Source organism: Cydia amplana, chromosome Z, assembly GCF_948474715.1.
Source record: "Cydia amplana chromosome Z, ilCydAmpl1.1, whole genome shotgun sequence".
NCBI classification, from domain to species: Eukaryota; Metazoa; Arthropoda; class Insecta; order Lepidoptera; family Tortricidae; genus Cydia; species Cydia amplana.
Genome location: NC_086096.1, coordinates 23,110,889 through 23,135,850, shown reverse-complemented (window position 1 = coordinate 23,135,850; position 24,962 = coordinate 23,110,889). Strand labels below are relative to the sequence as shown.

The 24,962-nt window shown below is 37.6% G+C and overlaps 2 protein-coding genes and 1 pseudogene across 2 annotated transcripts in view; 2 read left to right on the top strand and 1 right to left on the bottom strand.

Annotated features, from left to right (window-relative positions):
- LOC134660637 (uncharacterized) overlaps positions 1–24,962 on the bottom strand; it is an 87,545-nt gene that overhangs the window by 23,421 nt on the left and 39,162 nt on the right. Inside the window, exons 6-7 of the mRNA XM_063516412.1 lie at positions 7,598–7,628; positions 7,425–7,501 (exon numbers count right to left, since the gene is read on the bottom strand). Of these exons, the coding sequence (XP_063372482.1) occupies positions 7,425–7,501; positions 7,598–7,628 (108 nt within the window). The remainder of the gene's footprint in view (positions 1–7,424; positions 7,502–7,597; positions 7,629–24,962) is intronic.
- On the top strand, positions 210–308 carry LOC134661955 (U6 spliceosomal RNA; annotated as a pseudogene).
- Positions 18,880–20,068, top strand: LOC134661443 (uncharacterized). The gene has a single exon (XM_063517535.1). It carries the CDS (start codon positions 19,073–19,075, stop codon positions 19,859–19,861), a length of 789 nt encoding a protein of 262 aa, XP_063373605.1. The 5' UTR covers positions 18,880–19,072; the 3' UTR covers positions 19,862–20,068.

The following is a 24,962-nucleotide window of genomic DNA, read 5'->3' as shown; positions in this document are numbered from 1 at the left end:
GTTTTTTATCTGTCCTAGTATCTATCAGCAATTTATCTTTTTATCCCGTTCCGGGTTAATATAATATTGCAAAATTAATTTTTTGGTAATAAACTTGCTGATAAATAACGTGTACCCGAATAGGAGTCGACGATATTTCCGCTCTAAGGGACACAAGGTAACGAACAAACCTACATCGCAAACATTGCATTTATTTTTGTGGAAAGTGAGTACTTCGGCAGTACATAAACTTAAATCTGACATAGAGAGAGATTAGCATGGCTCTGCGCAAGAATGACATGCGAATTCGTGAAGTATTTCACTCTGTATCTATCAACTTATATCTCTCCAACTAGATCTTTGATTTATGTAGGTAGGTACCTACTTAAATATATAACTTAGCAGGTACTTACAGCTTTAAAGGTTAAGGAAAAGAACTCTTGCATGTAGGTGCTATATGTGCTTGTGTTATTTTGAATTTGAATAACTTGATTATTAATTCTATACGTAACTACATACAAGAGGGTCAATTCTTAAGCCTACTTACCTACCTACATAAATAGTACACTTAAATTAAACGTTTCAAATAAAATCGGAAGCCTGTGACATGGAAGGGCATTAACGATACGGGAATCTTTAGATTGATTCATTGACGAAGACGCATGGTTTGGTTCATATTGTCAAATTATATTAGTTAACTGTAGAGTTAAAGTTTAGTTTTGGCAAATCTGCGCGTCACCGTGAATGACACTTTCTAAAAGTGCCTGTTAAAGCCGGCGTAAAGCTTTTCACCTTGTCGAGCAAGGAACCCGCAACTTAGGGAATATTACCCATAAACTCAGGGTATTTGATTTGAATGATACTTATTCTTAAACTTACGTTTGTTATGGTTCCACCTGCTAAGGTGCGCCTAAGAGAATCTTTTATTCGTTCACAAACTAACGTCAAGTTATTTGTGATGAAACCAATATATTATGTACCTATCTAAACCTGCGCAAGGCTGCCATGTTTACACCTGCGTAAGGTGTGCCAAAAGAATCTTTGATTCGTTCACAAACTAACGTCAAGTTATTTGTGATGAAACCAATATATTATGTACCTATCTAAACCTGCGCAAGGCTGCCATGTTTACACCTGCGTAAGGTGTGCCAAAAGAATCTTTGATTCGTTCACAAACTGACGTCAAGTTATTGATGATGATATTATAACCTATGTAAGCCTGCGCAAGGCACGTCAGACATATTCATAGAAATATAAATGATATGGTCATAACACAGGCGTGCGAGTAGACCACAATCACAAAAATATTACAAAGATTAAGTTGTAAATATCTCTTTTTAGAGAATGTAAAAATGGTTTAAAATAATGTTTTGGGTAAAAATCAGTCGAAATAGGCAAGGCTTCGTTATTAGAGTTTTCATTTTTGTTTACCAATCTATTTCAAGGGTCCCGAACACCCTATTGGCTAAACCCGAAATTGGGCTAATTAACTGTGGTAAAAGTGAAAACTGCTTTCCATTTACATAACATTTCTAAAATTATAATAGGTAAAATAAAAACCTAAGATTCCAGGCCTATCTCGACTCATTTTTATTTTAAAGATGGAAAAAATCTTTGCACCCTAATATAAAATTGTGGTCTGGAGACGCTAAGCCTCATAACTTGGGTGGCATAGATAATACTAAGAGATTTAGTCACCTAATTTCGACTATAAGCCCAGGCAGAATATTGATAATTAGAATAAGGAGTGGTCAATCCTCCAAGGTCCATACAATCTGTGGACTCTAATTAAATCAGGCTCGGTAAGCTCACGACACGACAGAGCTTACGATTCCATTCTGAAATAAGCTATGTTTACAATATATATTACCCATGGTGTGAAACAAACAGCCTGCTCAAGGTGTACAAAGGGTCCGTTTAACGGCCCTATAAACATCTACAAACCTTTGAAGTCTAGGCCTGCTACAATATGACAGACTAGAAATAAATACATATGATCCCAATGTAAGAGCAGCTCACAGTTGCATAAATTATATTTGGCTGGAGAGCACTTGTCTTTCAGTTAACATGTTTACGAGTACCTACCTATGTACACGACATGACCAAGGTTACCTACCTTTTTACATAATTATTATATCCCTGACTGCCATGGTATATTAGGAAAATTATCATGTGCTGGCGGTGCTGCACAAGCATGTTTGAAATAAAATATACAAAACTGGCCTAACGGGCGTTTATGAATTATGTATTTTACACCCTTGTGTCTGTATTGTGACCCTGGAAGTTTTAAACCACCTGTATCGTAAGTGCTCCTATGCACGGATTAAGTTTATAATAAACTACCCATGCCCTAACCTCAAGGGCAAGTGCTTCTATGCACGGACCAGATACTGTTGTCACTTATTTCACTTATCATGACTTGTCATAGTTTGATACTACACGTTTAATAAATTTAAGACCGTGGAATGTACCCACTACAAAAGGTTTTTAAAAATAGTGACTGAATGGTTTGTACGAACGGTTCTAGCACAGTTTCTGGGCGGTCACGTCTAGGGCATGACCCTCTAGTTCTCAATTTATACAAAATTATAGCATTGTGATACTGTTCGCTTTGCACAATAAAATAGGGGAACAGGAGCACGCCTTGCGAAAAGGCGAAGCTATTTTGAAACGCAAACCTTTCAAAAATAGATTGAAATATATAAATAATTATGTTTTTGGTGTGGAACATGTAATTGTACACCCAAACAAATGCAATCATTTATTATATGTTAGCAAAACTCTGCCAAAGTGTTAGTCTGTCTCTACAGTGTATCCTGAAGGCATGAATGCACATGAATCTCTTGAAACATGGTGGATTAACTAATTTACACCCCGTCTGTGTCTTGCTCCTACCAAATCCACAAGTTGAGGACCTCAACCTATCTAGGCACCCTTCTTGCTCGAGACCTGAAAAAAAAAATAATCTCATGCAGTCAAGTGTCGGAAAACCAGGTCCACACTCTTAGCACTACCGTGAATATATCTAAGAAGTCTGTATACTGCCTTCCAGGAGGCGGGATGTTAATAGACTAGCCTATATAGTAGGCCAGAGATATAGTATACAAAAGCACACTGGCCCAAATCCAGTAATATTATATGCACTTCAGAATACAAAATAATTGACTATTCTGCGTATATTTGATATCAAAAAGTTACAACTACCTACCCTTAGGTCATAAGGAGGATAAATATACATAAATATCAAATATATTCGACAAAGTGTTGACCCTAGCATTGGATAAAATAGAGGTTCCTCTTAAACGGCATCTGCGCTGTTGGCTTTGGGCCCACGGGTGCCCGGCAAAAGGTCGGGGACCCCATGGTTCCGCACAGTTATTGCAAATAATGTAAAATCACAAAATAAACACAAATTTTCATTTTGGTTAAAAACACATATGCGATGAGCTAAGGTTTCGAATTAAGTACCTTATTCTTAATCTGGAAAGAGAAGACTGAATATTCAGAATTAAGCTATGTCTATGAATGGTTTACATAAATTAAGCCACTTTAGCGTTCAGAAACAATCAAGTTTATGTCTACTAGTAGGCACCAGATAAGGTAAACTACTCATACTGCATATATAGACAATAATGAGTACAATTAAGGTCACTTGATGATAGCTAAACATGAACATAAGCAGAATGAGCTGCACCTATACAAATATCATTGATAAAGCTCTGTGGCAATTCTACATTTACCATTTGAACGCCAAGAGCACCAAAAAGCGTCGTAACTAGTGCCCACATGAGTATTATGATATGGCTTAAGCTCTCAAAGTAACCTTCACAATTTTAAGTAAGGTTTGTTTAGGTCCATTAGCTCGCGTTAGTAAAGCGTACAAACGATTAAATGCATTTTATAGCTATAACCAAATAAATAGCTCACACTGGCTCACAGTCATTAAAAGAATTCAGTAAAATCATTAAAAGTATTCCCTATGATATTTTATTAAGTACCTACCCAATATTAACTTTGTGGGTAGTGATAGTGATATAACGAATATTTAAAATATTCGTCTACTTAATCCTGAGGGATTCTGGAAATAAGAAAGGTCTTGTCCTTGTTATATCCTGCAACTGCTTACCTTACTAGATAATTATTATCAAATTTGTCAATAATTGGGAGTTATAAATAAAAACTACTCGAGTACTTTATGATTTTTATCTTTTCATATTTTAATTACATCACTCCATATCACAGATGTTGTATGCTCCCTGAAGAGTAGATTGACTTATCTTCTTTTACATAGTCTCACATACATATAATTAAGTACTATAGCACCCTTGTGGTGACTCACTTATTTTCGTTGAAAATTTATAAGTACCTACATTAAATACGTATATAAAATGGAAAGTTAGTATCATAATATAATGGTATATAAAATTGTATGCTTTACTAAATACCTCTCTCCTCACATGTATTAAAATAAAGGGTGTACTACATAATTAATTAATTAATTAAACACTCCTAATATAATAATATTACATATACATAATATGTAAGTACATGTATAATCACATTGGCTTGGCGTCTTCCCACCACCAGGCGATAACAAACACGTCTCAATATATTACTTTAGGTTCCGAATATCGGTACAGTTGTTTAATGACAGCGTTTTACACAAAAATAAAACGCTAATTAAATAACTTACCATATTCGGAACCTAAAGTTTTAATCCTGCCTGGTGTAAATATGTATAATTTTGAGACAATGAGGTAATGTGCGTTTGTTTCTAACTGTCAAAATTGTCAAACGCAACTGCCTGAAGTGGTGGGGGTGTGGGAGAGAGATGGACGTATATGCTAGAAAAGGACAATACGACTAACTACAGTGTTGCCACTCTCAATATATTACTTTAGGTTCCGAATATGGTAAGTTATTTAATTAGCGTTTTATTTTTGTGTAAAACGCTGTCAATTAAATTATGACAATTGATGACAATGACAACTTTGACAATTACGGATTTATTTACTATGGTTCGATAACTTTTATTATGCGATGACTTTACATTCAGCCCAGGAGAAAGGTCAAACTAAGGTCATTAGGATATTTGTTGAAATATCTTCAATCCTCAATTATTATATCGCAGCAAATGTCGGAAACTGTTTGAAAACTTCATATCTCGAAATGGTTTTCGAAATAGAACATTTAAAAAAAAATGAACAATCCTAATTATCGATAAAAACTCACCTGTTTAAATACGGCAACCACATAATAGTGACCGGAAAAAGATAGGCAACCTAGTTGATTTACGTTGTACAAGTTGTATACTTTCCATTGGAACTTATTTCGTTTGTCAGACAGATCGGTGAAATTTGAAGAAAAAACAATTTTTTTTTCTAAAATTAATTAAAAATAGCCTTGACCATATTTCTTTAGGCAACCCTATTTATTTATGTTCAGGAACATATTTTATTTCATAATATGTGAGTTTCATTCGTCAGACAGATCGGTGAAGGTCGACCATATATGCCGGATCTCCTACTATATATTAACCTCAAAATCTCAAATCTGAAATGGGACTCAGCTCCTGTTTCGTCTTAAATAGATATTACTTATGCGATTAATTCTATCGACAAATTGCACGTGTCAATTTTTTTTTGCAGGAGTTTGTACATTTTCTAATTTTCCTTTAAAATGCCGCAGTTTGCGCTCATAAAAATGTCTGTGTAATAATTAAGAATCTTTCAGCTTACTAAATCAACTGTGGATTTTTGAAACCTAAAATTAAATTATGTTGCCGGCATGTAATTTAAATGTCTCTCATTTTGAAAACACTTACTTCATTGAATTACAATAATCACGCTAACATGAGAATACCTTAATACTGAAGCAGACAGATTTGCAATGAAAACATACTTAATATTATTACTACGCAATCGAGTTTCTAAAAGTAAAACATCGGACGTTTGGGTTGTGAAGTTCGACTTTCGTTGAATTTTTTAAATAATTTCTATGAAATTTAAGCATATAAGTAATAAACGGCAAATCCGAGAAGCAAATGAAGTCTTTTAACAATAGTACATTACTGCAGAGGCTGGGATTGGGAAGTAAGGGGTTGCCGGCGGAATGCATATAGACGGCCGAACGTAGTGAGACCGGATAGTTATGAGGCCGACAACCCCTTTTCACGCCGAGGTATGTATAATGCTTTTCTCAAACATGCAATGAAATAAATAAAATAAAAATTCCACAAAATCGAAGTTTTATTTATAGAAAAACTAAAAGTAAACTACACACAAAATATAACTAACACGTACCTATACATATATTTATCACACGTATATTTTACACGAGTCGTGTATTTTTACTACCCGTATATTTTTATGCATCCTTGATTTTTTCGCCTTGTATCCGTCTGTCGTTTTCGTCACATAAGTTTACATAGTCTTTATGTTGATAATTATCATGTTTCACATACATCGTTGCTTTATTCATGAAGTAGGTATATAAGTATAATTTCCACAGCAGTGTTGACGATTTTGTAGTTACTTTCAGTTCTTTAAAATATGCCACAAAAACTGTTTCTGATAAACTGTGGGCATTTCTCTTAGTTTTTCAAATACTAAAATTGCCATTATCACCTACATACTTCGTCTTTAACTTGGCGGCAGAGGCAGCAAGTTATTTAAAATCAATTCTGCTTACGCTGCCAATTCCAACTCCTACGATTACAATTAATATTAAGTAATTTCATTTTTTCGTCGGTATTTTTGTCGGAACTCATATTAAGTAAAAAAATCAGCAACGCACCATAAATCCAATAAAACAGAAATACATAATGAAACATTTTCAACTTTACCTCCATACCAATTTAAAAAAAATACCTACGCGTGTTTGAGCCTAGACATTTTTACCGCTAACGTTTAGATGAAATATTTTAAATGTTTATTGGTGTAGTTTAATTTGTATTTTGAAATTATAGATATTTGTTAACAATTTATTGTTTATTATGTTCATGTTGATTTTATACAAATAAAACTGCAAAATATAGCAAACATTGTTGTTTTTTTTATAGGCGTAGTGGCAGTGTCATTACGATCTATAAAGCAAATACTGCCTACCAATAGTTTTTTTTAATGGATGAATGCCACCATGCTGTGTCACAAATATATATGAAATGAAAATTAAAAAAAAAATTACTTCCCGGCCTAGGCCTTCAATTTTGTATGAAATTCCTTTACAGTTCTCTCGAGTTGCTCCGCCCGAAACGTGATACTTCGAAGCCTGTTATAACGCCCGTAGCGACGACATTTCATTGCATGTTTGAGAAAAAACTGATAAAATTCATCTTACCACTTTAGACTACTAGTACTAACTATGAGCGAATGACACTAGTATGACATTGGTCCACTACGTTATAAGCAAAGTTAGTAGAGTCTACCTCTATGCAATTTTTTTACCTGTGCCAGTAGTTTCGTTTAGGATTTATCTTATTTAATATGTCAATGATCAATTTCTTTGCTTCACTGTTCCTCACCTAAAAAGGAATGTTATAATGGTAAAAACTTCATTATGGTTATTGGTTCATAATGTTAACAATTAATAAAAATGATTAAAATAAATTCAAATTTACCGAGTCTAAACCAACAGGTACGAGATATAATCTGAAATCATACGATATATAAATACATATTCTTGTCCATCCATTCATCCATCCCACTTCGGATTCATATATCGCAGTTACCGTAAAATGGGGTGAGTAGGAGCAAAACTGACATTCAAACCTCGATAGCATTTTATTTTTTACATATGCAAACTGAAAGGTGTATATAATAAGTGTTCCGGACGTTTGTATTTTAGTTTTTATTTTATTTTGGGTAGTTCCATTTCATAACTTAGACGATAAACAGAAAATCCCACCTCACCCCGTAGTCCCTCGTATTTGGGGTGAGTTGGGTTTTCATACAAAGGTGATTTTGGAAGATTGTTGGATCGATATTTTTTTATTATGAGTATTCCATCCATTCTCCTCCACTCCATTTTAAATTGGAATACATTATTTTTGTAGCAGTAGCCTTAAAAATCCATCTCACCCCCCTTTCATCCCTTCTCTCCCCATTCATAACCCAACTTTCCCCGCGAAACCTACTCAGCCCATTTTACCTTATTATATTAATTCGTTACAAAATATTTTCTTTCTAGGTTTAACATGACTTTTAATCTTATAATGCTATACGTTTTATTAAGCTATATAAATCAGTAAAATAAATAAAGCATAATTCATTCCTTCTTTCTTTGATATACAGGGTGGATTTTCTTTTTGGGTCAGTGAGGGCAGCTACCAGATCCCGTGCTGCTACGAGAAAACGGTCTTAGAAGACCTTCCCTCGATTTCAAATTAATGAAGATTGGCTTTTACAGATTTTGGAAATAACATACAGGGTGCGAGAAAAAGGTAATTTTTTACAAACTTTTTTTTTTATGCCAATCGATCCCATTTCAATTAAGGATCAAAAGCTTGTATGGAACCAAAAAAAAAATTCCGTCTAGAAAAGCCACAAATCGAGGAAAACTTTTCCCATACAATTTGTATGAAAATGAAAACTATTATTTTTTACATGGTGTTTTGTTATGCCAATCGATTCCACTCCTATCCATTATCAATAGTTTCTATGGGGTCAACTTACGGTAATCTACTTAAAAGCCACAAATTAAAGAAAACATTTTCCATAGATTGACTATGGAGAAAATGTGAAACTTTATTCACATTCTCCTATAAGACAAATCAGTCCTGAAGCACTACCATGAGTTCCGTAAATGACAGTCGATAGTGAGAACGTTAAGGAAAATGTATGGAGTATTTGTACAGTGCCTCTACCGGTCACTTAAAGAACTAAAAATTTCAACTGGTACCATGAGTTCCTAACGTTTTTACGTAAGTTTTCTATCCATGCCGAACTTCACACCTAAAACGCTCTCTTTCTAACTATATAAAGAAAACTGAGCCAGAATTATACAAGTTAATTACTTTACGCCGTTTACGCGAATAAACGTGACAAATGTCATCGAAAAATACGTGAGTTTTCGACGTTACATTTCTGTCAACTTGTAAACACAACAAATAAACATATTTTTCACGATTATCTTTGCAATTTTCAACGTAGTATGTATTTATTTATAAGAGTTACGTGAACTCCAGGCAAAACTAATACGGAATAAATCAATTAGTAGCTCGAAAAAAGGCTGATTTGATACAAAGGTAATGAGTTATATTTACTCCTATTTCTACTGTTTAGTTAAGTACATTTGCAAAGATCACATTACTTACGAGCAGTTTTTGCTTTTAGGCATGAACCTATGATTGAAAACAACATTTCCATACAAACCCGGATGGCATCCAGCGGTACATGCGTACAAACAAATCGTTCATTGTTGTATGCATTGTAGAAGTGATTAGTTGGCAAGTGGCTAAATGCCGGGACAACAACTTGAGGAAGATGATGATGTCAAGGAGCGGTACATAGACATGTTGTGTTGTTGTTGCCGGGTGCACATACCACATAGTAACACAATATACATACTTACTGCAAGACCTGTTGTTTATATGTACACAGAGAGAGTTCCTACGTATTTTTTATATTATTACCTATTATTTTATATCTTAAATAAAATAAAACATACAAATGTTATGTGAGTTTATTTATTTTTCTTTACTACCTATATATTATTTCCCGATGTTCAAGTTCAGTTCGATGTTTCATGTGTGTGGTGATGATGTTTCATGTCTCGTCAGTTTGGCAACAGGAAATATAAAACTTAACATTTTTTGCTGGTAGTTCACAATCTGAAAATTAAAATAAGGTTTAACACATTCACTGCCCAAAAACCCGCTGAGTGGGTTCATTTTGTATTGGGAAGGGGCGCTTGGCACTGAAAGTGCTAAGATCGAGATCATTTAGGTACCATAAAATTTAGATCGCTGTTAAGGCCGTATAATGTTACTTACTTAGTACGCCGGCACGTACAGCAACCTACACAAAGCGAGGCCAGGGCAAGACCTAACATATATACATACCTATTTTAATACAGATTTCTTCTCACGTGTGTACTATTTTCAACATAAGTACATAATAATCTTATTTATGTAGCCAAAAGTAGCCCGTATAATTTGCTTCATATTTTTTAACACGCAAAGGTATAATTCTAACACGATTATTAATGGTGTTTACGTATTTATCATATATTATTTTGCATTTTTTTCTTGAACACAGCACTGTTTATACATTGTTTACTAACATTGATATGTTTAATATTTTCGTAACTATGGCAACGTCAAATCTTTAAAAATTGTAGTATGAATGTTGAATCTGTAAAAAGTGACAAAATAGCTCGCACAAATTCAAGAATGGCGGGTAGCGTGTCAAGCCAAGTTTAAAAGAGAACTGACGACTCAGCGGCTATGTGTTATATTAACTAGAAATAATTGTTAAATAGAAATAAATGTTAGTTTCGAAATCAACTATGATGAATACTAATAATTTCTGTACTGTAAAAGTAATGACAATGCATCAAAAACATAAAATAATTTGAAATGAAAGTCAAGTTCAATACTAGGTACTTATAAAAAATATGCGTCGTTGTTGACTTCGCCGGAAAACGAATTGAAATCTATACCTATACGGGGTATTTTGCCAGTTACTGGCCCTAAACTAAAAATGAATTATATTCACGTATAAACAGAATTCATTTTAGTATTAGGTGGCCAGTTATTGAAAGCTGACCAGTTATTGAAACTATACTAAATTTGATTCTGTTTATAGATGAATAGAATTCATCATTAGTGTTACGATATTTTCAAGGTAAAGATAGTTTTAAACAACAAGTAACGAATCAAATGTTTATTGTACAAAATATTCAACGATTCAAAGCAAATACATAAATATTCAAAATGTCACCAACCTTACGCGAAGACGTCTCGTTCCGAAGTGTCAACTGTCAACCGTGACCGACCGGTTGTGTCGTAGCTATTCGTTCACTATGAATTAAGCTAGCAAAGTGTTGCCAGTGCAATATTAACAGTCACGTTACAGTCGGCCATCCTTCAGGAACGAGTCTCTTCGTTCTAGACGTTATTCTAATTTTTACAAATACGCTTTAATTGCAATACTATTTTAGAAATTCGTAATTCATCATGAGATCACAAATATCACACTGTAACATGTCGTAATTCAATATTATATAAGTTCACACAATCCTAAATTAAAAGATCACTCCAATTATAGCCATGAAGTAAGAAAGTTATTCCTCCCAACTACCTCACTGTCATGACTGCGATGTTTGGAACCACTCCTGGGCGGTGAGTTCGTACACCAATCATGCCCGATTCCAAACATCCTCCCTAAGTGTGGAAGTTACTTCCTTCACAACCACACAATCACTTATGGATATGATTGAGCCACTCCTGGGCGACGAGTTCATACGCCAATCCTGCCCGACTCAATCATTCCTCTCTATTCATCATTATATCATCATAATCAAGTCATAAATTTATGCAGTTTTAGCCACTCCTGGGCGGCGAGTTCATACGCCAATCATGCCCGGCTCAAACATCGCTTACTATCCTACGTTTTCACAAAATACATACTACAATTTATGTTTAAACATTCACTTAATCAGTATATCCATGGAATTTGAGCCAATCCTGGGCGACAAGTTCATATGCCAATCATGCCCGACTCAAATTACACTAATTCAAAAATCTACTTTCAAGTTTCAACATTCTATTAATAGTTTAGATCACATTTTATCAATCAGTGCATCCTATCATATCAATCACAGTTCTCTAATAGTTAAATCCGTATACATATTTTACGATAGTAAATGGCTAGAGTTCATTAATCATGCTAGATTTCCATTTTTAAAGTTAAATGTAAATATAAAGTTCATTCATTCTTCATTGCTCCCATTATCCTCACTATCTTCACTTGAAGAGCAAGCAGTGGTACTAAAACTAAGCCAAGGGAATATTTTATCAATTGCGACAACTGTCTCATACCTAGCTCCCTTTTTGGTTAAAGGAGTATCCTCCACAAGAAAGCGATCATTTGGTAAAACTTTTTTAATTCTATAAGGGCCTTTACATTTGGCCTCAAGCTTCTTGGATTGACCTGGTCCCGTCACTACTGCCCTCGCAATCCTAACTAAATCGCCCTCTTTGTATACTGTACTTTGTTTTTTGTTTCTGTCATATCGCTCCTTTGTTTTTTCTTGATTTTCTTTTATGTTATCCGAAGCCTGAGACCGAATGTCCTGTATTGTTCTATTATCTATATTTTTATCCTCAATATCATCCGCGATTTCGTTTAATATGCCTTGTGACGGGTTTGTGAGTGTTCTACCAAACAAGAGTTCGGTTGGTGTTTTCTTTGTGACGTCATGAACTGTCGTGTTTAACCCTAACTGTACATCAGGGAGTAAATCTTCCCATGTGTTCTTATTTTTGCCATGCACCATGGAACCAAGAGCAGACAAGATCGTCCTGTTATAACGTTCGACCTGCCCATTGGCCCTCGGTGTAGCAACGGCATTGAGGATGTGTTTCGTGCCAATCGACTGTACAAAGGTTTTGAATTTCTTACTTGTGAAGCTTGTGCCCCTGTCTGTTATTAACCGTGTAGGTGACCCAAAATAACTGAAAAGCGTTTTAAATGCCCTAATGCTTTCCTTAGTTTTAGTGCTTCGAACAGGAAAAAGGCTTACGTATTTTGTGAAAGCATCCACCATCACTAATATGTAAGTAAAACCGCGTCTACTTTTTGGGAATGGGCCGAGATGGTCGGCGTGAAGTGTGTGGAACGGAACGTCAACCTTTGGGATGGGGTGTAGTAGTCCCTCTCGGGAGCCCGCTGGCAACTTGTAGTGGGCGCACTCAAGGCAAGCGGATACGTATTTTTTTATAAATTTACGCATTTTTGCGAACCAAAATGAGGAGCGTATCCGCTCTAGCGTCTTCTCAAAACCAAAATGGCCCACGCTGTCATGGTTAGCTTTCAAAAGTTGCCAACGAACTCCTTTTGGGACCACCCACCTCGTTCCCCCATCCTTAAGTACGCGAAAGACCCGTCCATTTTTAAGTGTGTAGTCCTTGTAAATACTAACGATCTTAGGTGTCTCAGGGTCATCCAGAATATCCTTGATACGTTTGATTTCGTCATCAGAGGACTGCACAGTGGTTATCCAATCTTCAGTACCAACGGATAAAACATCCAGTGTATGTGTTGGCTCAGGACCCACTGACACAGGTCCCCTGCTGAGGGCATCAACGTGTGACATTCTTTCACCCGGACGATATTCGATGGTGCAGTCGAATTCTAAGAATTGTATCCACCAGCGTGATATGCGTGGGACAAGGTCCCTTTTAGTAAAAGTCGACCGTAAGGCGTTGCAATCACTAACTATGGTGAACTTTATACCGATAAGGTATGTACGAAATTTACTTAGAGAACTCACAACAGCAAGCGTTTCGAGTTCAAATGAATGGAGTTTCATTTCATCAGGCTGAGTTTGACGGCTATAGTAAGCGACTGGCCGCCAGGCATCGGATTGTTTCCTTTGCATCAGTATGCCTGCAATGCCGAATTTGCTGGCATCTGTATGCAATTGCGTCTCTGCGGTATGGTCGTACAATGCGAGAACAGGCCTACCTATTAGTTTGTCCTTTATGGTTTGAAAGGCTTGGTTCTCCGGGTCACTCCACTGCCAGGGAGTATCTTTCCTCAAGAGGCTCGTCAAAGGCCTCGCTAATACGGCGAATCCCTTAACGAACCTCCTGAAGAAACTCGCCAACCCGAGGAACCTCCTTATTTCGTGTTGATTGGTTGGTGTTGGGAATTTGGCTACTGCTTCAGTTTTTGAGAGCCCCGGCCTTATACCATCCTGATCTATCTCAAATCCAAGGAAATCAATTCTCTCTTGGAAGAAGTGACACTTTTCCATTTTTAAAGTGAACCCTGCTTCTCTCAACAAGCCTAAGACCTCTTTGAGACGTCCAAGCCCTTCCTCGAAGGACTTGGACGGTATCAAAATATCGTCCATATAAATTACGACATAGCTCACTTTAGATTTACTGAGGACTTTGTGAATTGCTCTCTGAAAAACGGCAGGAGCGTTTGCCAACCCGAATGGTACCCGGTTGTACTCATATAAACCGTCGGGTGTGACAAACGCCGTTTTCTCGCGGGAATTCTCGGCTATAGGTATTTGATGATAGCCTGAGGCTAGATCTAGGGAAGTAAATAACGACTGGCCAGAAAGCTGATCCAATAGATCCTCAATATGTGGCAAGGGATAATGATCCCTTTTGGTGCGGCTGTTGAGAGCGCGGTAGTCTACGCAAAGGCGTTTTTCACCCGACTTCTTTTTGACTAATACGATCGGGCTCGCGTAAGGAGACTCGGACTCCCGCACTATTCCATGATCCAACATATCACTAACCATGTCCTGAACTAGCTTACGCTCGGAATGAGCTAGACGATACGGCCTATACACTACTGGAGTAGTGTCCTTAAGGTGAATCTCCATCTCAGTCACATTAGTAAACCCTAAGTCGTGCATTCCGGTTGAGAAACAATCTTTAAAATCACTAAGTAACTCATTGCATTGGCGTTTCTGGCTGTCGGTTAACTGTTCCCCACACTTGGGTCTCACGGATTCCTGTTGGAGCAAGTCATTTGAAATATGTAAAACGCTCTTACTACTACCTACAAATTTGGCACGAGTAATAAGGGTGTTTTCTTTAAAGTGTAACGGCGTTGAACTAATATTCTGAATAAAAAGATTGCAGTTGACTCCTTTAACTTGGTATTCACCTGGCATAAGATAGTATTCTTGCCCAACGGGACCCCTAACCGACCCATTCACATAAAAATTGCCATGACAAGAAATGTTAGACTTTACTGGGACAGATATCAATTCACCTACATCGATGGAAACATCACAAGCCGTATTTAACTCAACTTTTATATCATCTATATGTTTTGTTCGTTCAAACTTCAATTCTCTCGGAGTCTTAATAATCGTCAACGTAGGTCTCTCCGTGTAACTATGGCCAAGTAGGACGTTACATTTCATTAAATGGTCATCCACTATAAATACCTCTACATTCCTTTCTAAAATGCCCTGAACCTGTATATCAGCTAAAGTAAAACCCAATGGTAAGTATGGGACGTTACCTAGGCCTGTCAGGTAAGGACCTGTCGCTTCCTTCCAAGTAATACCCAATTGCAAGGCAGCATTTTTCTGAATGAGAGTAGCCTCACTTCCTAGGTCTACTTGGCACGGAATGGGGATACCGTTTACATTTATTAGAATCTTATATTTGTCGCTAGTATTCTCAGACACTGAAACTCTAAGAACACTTTTCTCCTTAGGTGGATTTTCTTTGGTTTTTGTGCAATGTAGAGAATCATGACCAATAAAGTTACAAGTAGTACACTTTAATAGGGGTTTGGGACATTTAAAACTAGGATGTCCCACACCCTGACAATTAAAGCACTTAATAGTTTCCTTCTGGCCATTACTTTTAGTTGCGCTACCGTTAACATTACCAGGCTTTGATGAATAACTATTTGTGTTACCTGGACGCCTATCGCGGTTCGTATTATTTGCATTATCTAATTGATTTCTATTATTAGATTTTATAGTTTTAAAGAATTCAAGTACATCTTCAGGTTTATCAAATTTAGCTGCTTGGGCGCCTACGCGCACACCTCTGTCATCAATAGCGTAAAGTAAACAGTCCACAGCTTGCTTTCCAAATATCTTACATCTATTTAAAAGATTAATTTTTGCAAAGTAATACATCTCAAATGATTCCCCAGGGCGTACCCGTCTATTAAGCATATCGGTTAATAATTCAGCATAATTTTCAGTGGCTGGAAATGATTCTCTTAATAATTCTTTCCACTCAGTCCATGTATGCTTAATTGAGGGTAGACCCTGATACCAGGTTTTCGCAAGTCCAGTAAGTTTTGGCAGGGCGTAGTGAATCGTTTGTTTGTCGTTCCAGTTGTAAATTTCTGAGCATTCCTCGACTTTATCGAGCCAGACATTTATTGTCTGCTCTTTTGACATAGGGTCAAACTCAGGTATGACATTATTTAAACTCGAGCCTGAAAACGATTCGCTATGCCCAGTCTTTGATTTTAATAGTTTTACAAACTCGTCAAAAAAACTTGATGTTGATTTATGCTTCTCATTTGTATTTCCATCAAAGTCAGGGCTGCGTTCCTTAGCAGGTGTTGTTAGGCAACGATCACGAATATGACGGCGTTTTCGTGGCGTATTTTTGCTACGGGCTTGGCCACGTGAGGCACGCAATGATGGTAAAGAACGCACTTCACGCTCGTCGTTTATTCGTGAACGTTTGCAACGTACCTCACTTTCAAGAATCTTGAGCTGTTCTCTTTTTCGTATGAGCTCCCGCTCTCGCTCTCGCAGTGATTCAGTGCTGCCGACGCTCGAACTTCGGCGACGACTGCGACTGCGGCTAGGCCTCGTCCGCGAAGCGCGAACATCACGACGACTGCGACTGCGACTTGGCCGTGTCAATGAGTTGCGGGGTCTGCGTAGGCTGCGGCTGCGGCTGCGGGTATGTCGCGTACGCGTACTCCGATCATCACAGCGACTGCGCCCACGGCTGCGTCGGGAGCCTCCAGGCCGCTTTCTTTCAGTATCTTCGTCACTCATTTTCTGAAACTCAGATGTATTTATGTCAGCCCTTGAAAGTTGGAAATCCTTAAAACAATGAAATTAGCAGCACATAAAAGTCAGTGGAATCGATTTTTCAGTCTTATGTTAGATAGACTTAGGTCGGAATAAGATAATTAATTATGTATTTCAATTATTATTAATGAGGGTATGTCACAAAAAGCACGTTATTGTAAAATGTTATTTTTATTTTAAATCCACATTCATCCAATCCATGTCTGTTTATTTTCACGATTAATTGTAATTAGTGTATATAAGTATATTTATTCTATCCATTGTTAACTATATTTTTGTATTTTATCGATATTTGAAGTAATAAAAAAAATAAAAATTATCGACCGTTTTTCTTTAATCCATGTTCATCTGCTTTAAAATGTATTATTTTTATTACTAAAAACACTAAATTCATATTATATTATTATTTCTTTGATATTTCACTTATATTTTAGCAATTACTCAACGTTTCCAAAAAAAAATTCAATGATGTCGGTAGGTTTCAAATTTGAAATCCATTTGCATCAGTTCACTGACGGATTATTTTTAAAATAAACGGTACTTAATATGTCTAATTATTTAAATTCTTTCTGTTTTCGCACATATTTTTGGTATAGCTACTATTTTTTTCTTAATTTGAATTCAATAACGTTCGAGCTAGTGGCGTGGTACGTACGAAAAGTTTGTTTATTTTTTTCGCAGCGATCCCTACTTCTGATATGTTACGATATTTTCAAGGTAAAGATAGTTTTAAACAACAAGTAACGAATCAAATGTTTATTGTACAAAATATTCAACGATTCAAAGCAAATACATAAATATTCAAAATGTCACCAACCTTACGCGAAGACGTCTCGTTCCGAAGTGTCAACTGTCAACCGTGACCGACCGGTTGTGTCGTAGCTATTCGTTCACTATGAATTAAGCTAGCAAAGTGTTGCCAGTGCAATATTAACAGTCACGTTACATTAGTTTAAGGTGGCCAGCTGGCCAGTCACTGGCGAATTACCCTGGGTGCAAGTCCTAGTTCGCTTGGGATGAAATTAAAGTTCAGGATTTGTCTTGTCTAGTTTTTATACCAACAAACTAAATTCATAAAAAAGTAACATAGACAAATATAATATAGCGTGTACGTAAAAACGAGTCAAGTAAAATCCTGAACTTTAATTACATCACAAGCGAACTAGAACTTGGCACCCATATAGATATCAATTCTTTTTTCCGCAAAATCAACACCGAGGCATATTCTAAATATTGGACTTGGCTCTCATTTCACATTTATGTTTTTGATCACCCTATTAGAAACCATAGAAACAGCTAAAACATTTCACAGTTCGCAATATGCGGGCATGCTTCTCTTTTACTCTAATTAAGGAGTAATTAGACTGACAGAGAAAGATGCCCGCAATTTGCAAACTTCGATGTTTTCGGTAGGTTACTTTGATATTTAGTTCTTTAGGTGACTCCTAGGGGCGCTGTACAATCCTCCGATATAATTCTTGCACTGTTTTTTAGTATACTTAGAAAGGGACAGCATCGTTTCTAGTGGAGTGAAGTTAGGCACATTAGACCGTAAAGAAACGTAAAACGTGACATAAGGCACGTTTATTCACATAAAGTAAGTGAGAAATACTCAGGCAACTGATGGTAGAGGCTCTGTAGTTATATCATTCAAAAAATTATATTGAGTTTTGCCCGAGACTTAACATCTTACCAAGGCAATGAATGATATAACTATAGGTACTGAGATTTATGGTTATATTTTATGTTTAAAGACCATAATACTGCATGAAGACATTACAGTAACAATATTCAAAATACGCTATGGTTAGAGAGATGGGGTATGGTTAACTGTGGCAAAAAATTGTTTGTTACACTGCTGAAGAAATAGCATTTAATGTAGGTACAATTTAACATGCACCTATGAACGAGAACAGGTTTCGTCCAGCTAACCGATAACTAATTGATTTCGCTAAGTTAGGCTGTTGGAGTATGGCTGCAGGTACAACATCGTCGTGCTCCATCGCAATCCTTATAGCTCGTAACCATGATAAGACGCGGTCTCATAGCCAAGCCTCTGAAATGGTTAGTCATACGAAATAAAATCTGAATTATTTGTTTATAGCCAATAAAGTAAAAAAAAAAGAAGTAGGCGAAGTAGAAACACGTATTTGAATTTTGCTGGCGAATTTTATTTTATTTAAATAATTAGACAACAATTTTGAACATAAAAAGTTTCAAATATGTTAATACCTCACCTCAGTGCAGTTAGCAGCTGTTTTCTCTACAATATTCTCACACATAAGCACATAACTGCAAGTCACTGTCAAGCACAACACAAACAGTCATGGATCTCCTGTCACAACTCCAAAAGGAAATGAACAGTATGAAGGAGTTTTTCAATGCACGGATGGCTACTTTTGAGAACTCCATTTCCACTCAGGCACCAGCACCTCCGGCAGTCCCGGACGACTTCAACAGCTTCAAAGATTTTATAGGAAAAAAGGTCTCGGGCCTGCAGAATCAAATGGATATAGTCTTGAAGACTTTGGAGGAGATGGAGACGCGCTCTTGGGCTGGAATACTATTGCTACACGGAGTCCCGGAGGCTGAGGGTGAGATAGTCCCATCTAAAGTGACAGACATTTGTCAAAATAGGCTTCAGCTGAGTGACATCACAACTAACTCATTTGTTAGTTGCCACCGACTTGGTAAAAACAAAGCGGCTTCCAAACCTAGGGCAATATTAATGAAGTTTTCCTGCTCCAGAACCCGGGATGTTGTGTGGGCTGCCAAGAAGCTCCTTAAAGGGTCTGGCTTCACTTTATCAGAATTTCTAACAAATACCCGGCATGCGGTGTATCTTGAGGCCAGGGGTATCTACGGAGTCAAAGGTAGTTGGACCAGCGATGGCCGTATTGTTGTAGTATGCCCAGATGGTTCACGACATAAAATAACAACTATGGACGAGCTTCGTGCACTGCCCATGCCCTCTGATGCCAATGGGGCCGCCCAAAAGTCCACTGCGAGTGTTGGTGGCGAGGCCAGCGGTGAACCCGTGCTGCCTAGCGCTGCCAATGCAACTTCCGCAGCAGCAGCACGCAGGGTTCTTCCAAATCGAGGCACGCGGAAATGAAGCCTCAACGCTGGTAGCACAGTGATATTTGCTGTTCCTCATTGTTATAGCTGATTTGTTCTGTTATCAATTTTCACTCTGCCATGTGAGCACCTTTACTCAGCATATACTTGCAAAGTTCAGCTTGTACCGGATAATACGTCACATTTATTTTAATTTTCATTGTAATATATATTGAAGGTTAGGCGATAAATGATAAATTTTGTTATTTTGATTGCAGGGAGTTTGTAAGTGTCACTAACGTCACTGTCACTAGTGTCCCTAGTATCATTTTGTTTTGACAAGTTACGTTCCGTTTCCCACTTCCTTGTTTTGTTTTCGTATGTATTTTTTTTTTCTGTTTACGTATCCGTCCAGTTGTGTTAAAATTTTTGTGTGACTGTACTCTACTACTTAACACATTACACTTGGAACGATGTATATTTAATTAAGTAGCTTTAATTATTTAATTCGTAATGTGAACCAGCTGCTGGCGAGTATTTGAGGTGAATTGTGGAGTTTAGGCCTAGTATTTAGAGCTTAAGTATTTTATACAAATATCGTTAGTTTAGGAGTATTGTTTTATTTATATATTTTATATTATTTTGTTTTACTTACCGCAAATGTCTGATGTTTTGGATATAAGCCTGGACAGCGAATACTTCTCCTTATATTCGTCTACCCTTTACGATTAAGCTCAAGACTTACCTTTTAACCGAATGCCCATACACTCTGCAAGAGTTTATGGACAATTAATTAGTTTAATTTCCCTTATATACCTATATATAATATTATTATGTTGCCACGCCCTTGTAGGGTCCATGCTGTACCTAATCTAAGTTAACACCTGTAATACCATGGATTGCGATTAAATGATTATGATTATGATTATGATTCTTTTAGCGATGCGTCTGATTTGCCAGATTTAAATGGGCGTTTGCACGTAACCTTCTAATCAGCGGGTAAGTGCTTTAACATTGTACACATTAACGCTCAAAGTATTCCGGCACACTTTCCTGATTTGTTAGCAACTTTTGACGTTAAAAACATACACGCAATCCTTATTTCCGAATCGTGGCTCAAGCCCTCATTGTCGTCTGCTCTTTACCCACTGCCGGGTTACCGTTTATTTCGAAATGACCGAACTGGCACTAGAGACGGTAATGGCGGTAGCATAGTTAGGGGAGGCGGTGTTGCCATATATATTAAAAGCGATCTGGCATGTCAAGTGGTTTCTCAGTCTCCCACGGTCTACTCGAACGCACCAGAATAGCTTTTTCTAGATGTGAAGTTGCATCATAGAAATGTTCTTTTAGGAGTTTTTTACAGCCCCTCTTCTATGGTCAATTATTTCGACATCCTTGAAAATGCTTTAGTTGATTTGTCTCCACGCTACGATCATCTCATTATTATGGGGGACTTCAATACGTGCCTTTTAAAAAACGACCACCGTTCGCGCAAATTTAATTCCCTAGCATCTTCCCTAAATCTTGAAGTCTTACCCCTCGGCCCCACTCATTTTCCACATAATGGTCCTCCCTCTCTTCTGGATTTAATTTTAACGTCTTCCCCGGAAATCGTGGCCTGCCATGGCCAATTTAATGCAGCAGCTCTCTCTAATCATGACCTTATTTTCGCCTCATTCAAAATTCGAGCACCCAAAAGGCGTCATAAGATATTTTTGCGCCGGAACCTTCATGACGTTGACCTACAGGCTCTCCAAGATGATTTGCGGAATGCTGACTGGTCATCCTTAGAGTTGACAGATGATATTGAAGTTAAGCTGGGGACTTTCAATGACGTTTTGCTCGCGGGATTTGATAAGCACGCTCCTTTGAAACCTACTCGAGTCAAGCACTACCCCGCGCCATGGCTTACACCTGAGATTAAGTCACTCATGGCTAAGCGGAATCGTGCTCGCGTCAAACTCCGTAAAGATCCTTCCGATGAAAACCTGCGGGCTTTTACTTCTTTGCGTAACCGGTGCAACAAAGCGTGTCGAAATGCAAGGCGTAATTATATTCATCAGTCCATTAACGATTGTCCTCCCGCAAAGCTGTGGAAATTTCTTAAATCTCTTGGGGTGGGCAAGAGTCATCAAGGTCACACGGGTGTACTCGATTTAGAAGCTATCAATCGGCACATTAGTTCTTCCCCGGTTGACCTTGACCCTTCTGTAAAGCAACGGACGTTATCTATTCTAGCCAATACTCCTCGGCCCGATACGTCCTTGTTCCACTTTCGCTCTATCTCACCGCAGGAGGTCCTTACAATCCTTAAAACAATAACAATAATAATAATAAATATTCACCTGAGCCAGTTCTCGAGAATGGTCGTGCCACGCTCTATTGGGACAGGACTATTGTAGCCAATAAGCCTGACATTGTGATAATAGATCGAGCGCAACGCCGGGCCGTGCTCGTTGACATCACCATCCCCCATGATGAGAATCTCGTGAAAGCCGAGAAGGACAAGTCTAGTACTTGACTTGGCTCACGAGATAACCGCCATGTGGGATGTTGATTCGACGATCATTGTCCCGATAGTTGTTTCAGCGAACGGTCTAATAGCGAAGAGTCTCGACCAACATCTTGAGAGACTCTCGCTAGGTGGTTGGATCAAGGGTCAGATGCAGAAGGCGGTGATCTTGGACACGGCGCGGATAGTCCGCCGGTTCCTCTCTCTGCGGCCCTAACCACCGGCAGCTTGAGCCTTGCCCCGCTGCTGGCGGCCCCTAGGTTAGGTTTTTTTGTAATATGTTTATATGTATTTTTTATTGTTTTGTAAGTGTTTTTTATTTTACTTTTATATTCATATTGTAAAAAAACCTAAACTAAGAAGATAAGTAAATAAAGAGAATAATAATAATAACAATAACAATATTTTTATTCATAATTGAAGTTTAGCAGGAAGGTTACATTGAACCCCGCACTAGGCATGTCCTGTATCGCGGGGGTCATGATCATCACGAGTTACCAGAAATAAAATTTATAATTATATTAAACATAAGAATAGGAATAGGAAAAAGGAGGAGTGTGTACTTGTATATGTGTAAGGTTGTTGTGAGGAGGTAGTGAAAAGTGTGTGAATCAAATCTAAGAATGTGTGAGTGTAAAAGTTTGTTAGATTTAAGTGTGTTCGAGCGTTAATTATTAAAAACTGAAACTGAACTCGAAGAGGAATGAAGAAGTAATCTTATCAGAACGTGGAGTTAGGAGTTACTTAGGAAGGATTCAGAATTTCTTCTGATTCGTCGAAGTTCCAAGACTTTAGCAGGTTTAGTATACGAATTTTTGCCTCATTTACGTTACAGTGCCTAATGTCACAAATTTTAACTACTTTATTGTAGATGTGCGGGAAGAGAAATGCTGAGAAGCGCTGCGCAAAAGAAGTGAGAACACGAGGTTTAGGGATACTGTAAACTCTACTTGAAGTGAGCGATTGATGTTCCGGCAGACGACTGGCCATAATATTAGTATATAAAGTAACACGTAGCAAATACAATTTGCTAAACCTTTTTATTATTTGTAATAAGAACACTATCATGGTTTTTGATATTTGGATTTTTATATTGATATGTTTTATAAGTGTCACTGTCTCTTCTATTCTCATTGTGTAAACGTGATACTCTGTGCTACTTTTATTAAATTATTTCTAATAATAATCCACTGATTTCACTTCTTAATTAATAGGTTATGAGTGCCCGCGTACATCGCTGTGAAATAAGTTTAAATAAAAAGTACGAGTACGAGAAATATGGATTCTCCATCGACGTCTACACATACTCATATAACGTTTTCGAAGCTACACGGAAGCAAGAACTTCAACAACTGGTCATTTAGTATTCAGTGTTTGCTCACCGATCAAGGACTTTGGGAGGTCTGCACAAAAGAAGACTGTACAGACCCCACAGAAAAGCAAAAAGATGCCCGTGCTCGAGCAAAAATTTGCCTGTCCTGCAACGAAAACGTGTACCCGGTCATAAGGTCAGCTAAAACTGCGTTTGAAACACTGCAATGCCTAAAAAAGGCTTATGCAGATAACGGCCTAACAAGAAGACTGGCTTTGATGAGGAAGTTACTATCCAACAAATATGATGGTAACATGGAAGAATATGTGAACAAATCGCTGGCTACGCAACAGGAACTCCAAGGCATTGACGCATCAGTCGACGATGAGTTTCTGGCCATCGTGATGCTCGCCGGCCTGCCAGAAGAGTTTAAGCCATTGGTGATGACCCTGGAACACGCTAATACCCAGATAACATCGGAGAACGTCGTGACAGCTCTTCTAAAGGCAGACTCTCGTGCTGTCACCGCTGCATCCAGCAGTACCCAACCTGCACCTGTCAAAGAAGGACCAGCAAATGTGCTGCAAGCCCGCTCGTCGAAGACGAAATCTAAATTATTTTGTAAATATTGCAAAAAGTTAGGGCATGTAGTTTCTGAGTGTAGAAAAATTAACAAAAACAAGAATGATTCGGCGGTCAAGTCATTTAATACATCTGAATTCACCCTTTCATCTTGTTTCCCTCTAATTCCTCCTACAGCCACAGGTTCTCAGGATTGGTATATAGATTCTGGTGCGACTTCCCACATGAGCAACCGGAGAGATTGGTTCTCCGCCATGTCACCTCACATGATGCCCATCACAGTCGCAAACAATGACCAGATTTCAAGCCATGGAAAAGGTACTGTAAATATGTATATATCTGACAATGTAAATAGTATTAGTGACGTTTTGTACATCCCTGGTCTAGCCACAAATCTTCTATCGGTTTACAAATTAACCGATAAAGGTTACGAAGTTTTGTTTACTTCAAAAGGCGCGAGTATCATTCCAGAGAATGGCTGTCAAGTGACAAAACCTGTCATTGCCACAGGCTCTATACATAAAGGTATGTTTAGACTTGATGTCAGTTCAAATAATACTCCTCACGCACTTTGTACTAGCACCAAGGAGTCCGCAATGCTTTGGCATAGACGCCTTTCTCATATAAATGCCAAAACTTTAAACATTCTCAAAAATAAGCATGTTGGTGTAGATTTTCAAAAAGGTTTGCATGAACCATGTGTTCCGTGCCTACAAGGCAAACTTTCTAAGAAACCTTTTTACAAGTCTA

Coding starts and splice junctions, on each gene's coding strand:
- LOC134661443 (XM_063517535.1), top strand. CDS start 19,073: ATGGATCTCCTGTCACAACTCCAAAAGGAAATGAACAGTATGAAGGAG.